Raw genomic sequence first — 2,622 nt, forward strand, 5'->3', positions numbered from 1 at the left:
ACGCTTCCCATCGATTTCAGATTTAACTCGGCTATTTACTATCTAAGCTGCGTTCAGTGCTATGTCGTCTTCAACAGCTGAGCGTGATAGTTCCTGTGCCGGCACATTAACAGACGTATCACGACTGACATCGGAAACATTCAGCGAAAAAATAAAAGAAATCTTAGAATAGATAACAGTCCAAGGTAATGCAATGTAAGCACGAGCGGAGACGTACCTCCCACGCTACAGTTGCTGTCGCTCCTCATCAACGGGATGGTTACTTATGACCAGGGAACCAAGGAAGTGCTGCAACGTTGATCCGCCTAAGATGGAATATCGTTAAAGACATACTACATACTACATGGATGATTTAATTAAATATGATAACGCAGGGCCGCTAGTAGTTTGGAGAGTACCTAATTTTATTTGATCATCTTGTGATGGAGGACTCTCGGAATCATTACTGTATGGATGCTAATAAAATTTGGATGATGTGAACTTCCGTTTGGTGGACCTAACCTACCTACGGTAGGTAGGGCACTTTAGTTTAAACTTTAAGGAGGCCGGGGGCGGTCCGCGTACCGCCCGCGTCGGGAGGTACTAGAGGTAGTACCTACCTAGGTACCTAGCGTCCGATAACGAATTTGACCACCCCGCGTTGTGATTACATAATTTAATATCCGCTTAGCACATGTACCTAATGCGCCTAAGAAGCTTAAAGGTAGGAGGTACCTTAACCCATTGCAGCTTTCAGCTTCGTTCGCAAGCTCCAGCTTCAGCTCTCTCAAATTAACAACCGCATCAAACATTACTCGCGCTCCTCCGTTCAAGATGTCTAGAAGACCGGTAAAGGGCGAGTACATCGAGACCGTAAGCTACCCCGCTTCCCATCGTAAATCAAATTTACTGGCGCTCAATTAACACTTCACCTCGTGATAGGACACGGGCAATAAGGTCTCCCGAAAAGCCATCCTGATCGGAACCCAGCACATCATGTTAGGCGGAAAGACCGTCATCCAAGCCGAAGCCATGATCCGCGGCGACCTAGCGAGAACAGGGCAGGCCGTATCAGGTTCGAGCGCCGCTCCCGGTAGCAATACGGCCGTGGCAATCGGTCGTTATTGTTATCTGAGCAAGGGATGCTGTTTGCGTCCTCCTGGTCGCATATATAAAGGGTCAGTTAAGGATCGCTCGAGTTCCTAATACAAGACTAATACAAGATCGAATCTTCCCGCTAACCGTTTTCAAATTTGTAACTCACAGAACATTTACTTTTCTCCCGCTCAGACTAGGCGACCACGTTTTTATCGGCGAGAGTACCGTCGTCCAAGCAGCAACGATCGGCAGCCACGTTTACATAGGCCAGAACGTCGTCGTCGGCGAATTTTCCATAATCAAAGACTACGTCCGAGTACTCGAAGGCACCGTAATACCTCCCAACATGGTTATACCGAGCTTCAGCATCGTCGCCGGCCAACCGGCTCGAGTTATTGGCGAGGTACCGGAGGGTGGACACGAAGCGTTCGAGCTCCGAGAGCTTTACAAGACGGTCGGAAATAATCCACAGCCGCTACCAGTGTGATTCCAACGCCCTTTGGGTTACGCATATACAATTTTCCCTTGCCCACGGACAGGTCTGGTATAGTAAGAGTCAGCTATTCCTGAATTCGACATTAGGGTCTATCCAACGCTAGGCTACGATAAAGGCATGAAACGGCCAGGCAAAAATATATTCGCGCCGCATCGAGCTCGACGTGGTGGCGATTGCGCCTTGGATTTTTCTCTCCAAGGATAGAGTTCGCCGCTAACCTAACCCAACTAATCTGCGTCTTTCTCAAACAACGAGAACGGTGGGATTATAATTATCACGAGTTGTGCCGGCGTCTTAATTTAATAGTGTGGGCAGCTGGTACCTAAGTAGATGGCAGCCAGGTGACCTACCATATCTGTAAACTATTAGAGCACCTTTACGGCCCCAGGTTCTTGTACAATACAACGCACTTTTGATGCGCGTCCGATTCTACATGGTAACAATTCAATCGTTATAGACCCCGATCCAGGCCTATAACAGGCTGGATTGGCGATTCCTGCTTGTGGGACAGGATAATCATGGTCGGCACATCACTCTAAATGCAAAGTGGTTGCGCGTGGTGAGACAACGCGTAAGAAAGCGTTCAAGTTGTGTGTATAAATCGCAGCAGCGTTGAGATACGGAGCGAATGAGACTCGTAGGCCAACGGACTCTCTTCAGCCGAAAGGATCGCGCCAAAGCCAAGTCGATTCAGCAACCGCCTAAGACAAGCATTGGTCAGCCCTCGGAAGCATAGAGGCTTTTTGCTCGGTACCCGAAACGAGGCTTCTTTCAGGGCTTCCTGGCCACTGAGGTGTAAGGGCTTGGCAGCCGCATTACTACCTACGTAGGCTATGGCAAGGTACATAACATCCCTAGATGCGCTACAGCTAGATGCCGCGCTCTAATCCTTCCGCACTGTGTTGCCATTGATGTGCATCTGCGGCGGTGCTTATGTTCAATAATTTAACTTCCGCATTAATCCCGATGATCCCTCACGATTCTTATACCTGTTAGGGTTAGGGTTAGGGTTAGGGTTAGGGTTAGGGTTAGGGTTAGGGTTAGGGTTA

At 48.7% G+C, this 2,622-nt stretch overlaps 1 protein-coding gene across 1 annotated transcript; it reads left to right on the forward strand.

Moving 5' to 3' along the window:
* Positions 1-728: 728 nt before the first annotated feature.
* Positions 729-1,860, forward strand: F4812DRAFT_101989 (trimeric LpxA-like protein). Its single transcript, XM_047929261.1, has 3 exons — positions 729-852; positions 922-1,157; positions 1,246-1,860. The coding sequence occupies exons 1-3, from the start codon at positions 814-816 to the stop codon at positions 1,562-1,564; spliced, it is 594 nt and encodes a 197-aa protein (XP_047788591.1). The 5' UTR covers positions 729-813; the 3' UTR covers positions 1,565-1,860.
* Positions 1,861-2,622: the final 762 nt, after the last annotated feature.

Source organism: Daldinia caldariorum (genome assembly GCF_022478825.1).
Source record: "Daldinia caldariorum strain CBS 122874 unplaced genomic scaffold F4812scaffold_13, whole genome shotgun sequence".
In the NCBI taxonomy this organism is placed as follows: domain Eukaryota; kingdom Fungi; phylum Ascomycota; class Sordariomycetes; order Xylariales; family Hypoxylaceae; genus Daldinia; species Daldinia caldariorum.

What these genes read in the sequence shown, in the direction of transcription:
- F4812DRAFT_101989 (XM_047929261.1), top strand. Translation starts at nt 814, where the DNA reads ATGTCTAGAAGACCGGTAAAGGGCGAGTACATCGAGACC. An exon ending in AGGGCGAGTACATCGAGACC is followed by an intron (nt 853 to 921) that starts GTAAGCTACCCC and finishes ACCTCGTGATAG; the next exon opens with GACACGGGCAATAAGGTCTC. An exon ending in CCTGGTCGCATATATAAAGG is followed by an intron (nt 1,158 to 1,245) that starts GTCAGTTAAGGA and finishes TGTAACTCACAG; the next exon opens with AACATTTACTTTTCTCCCGC.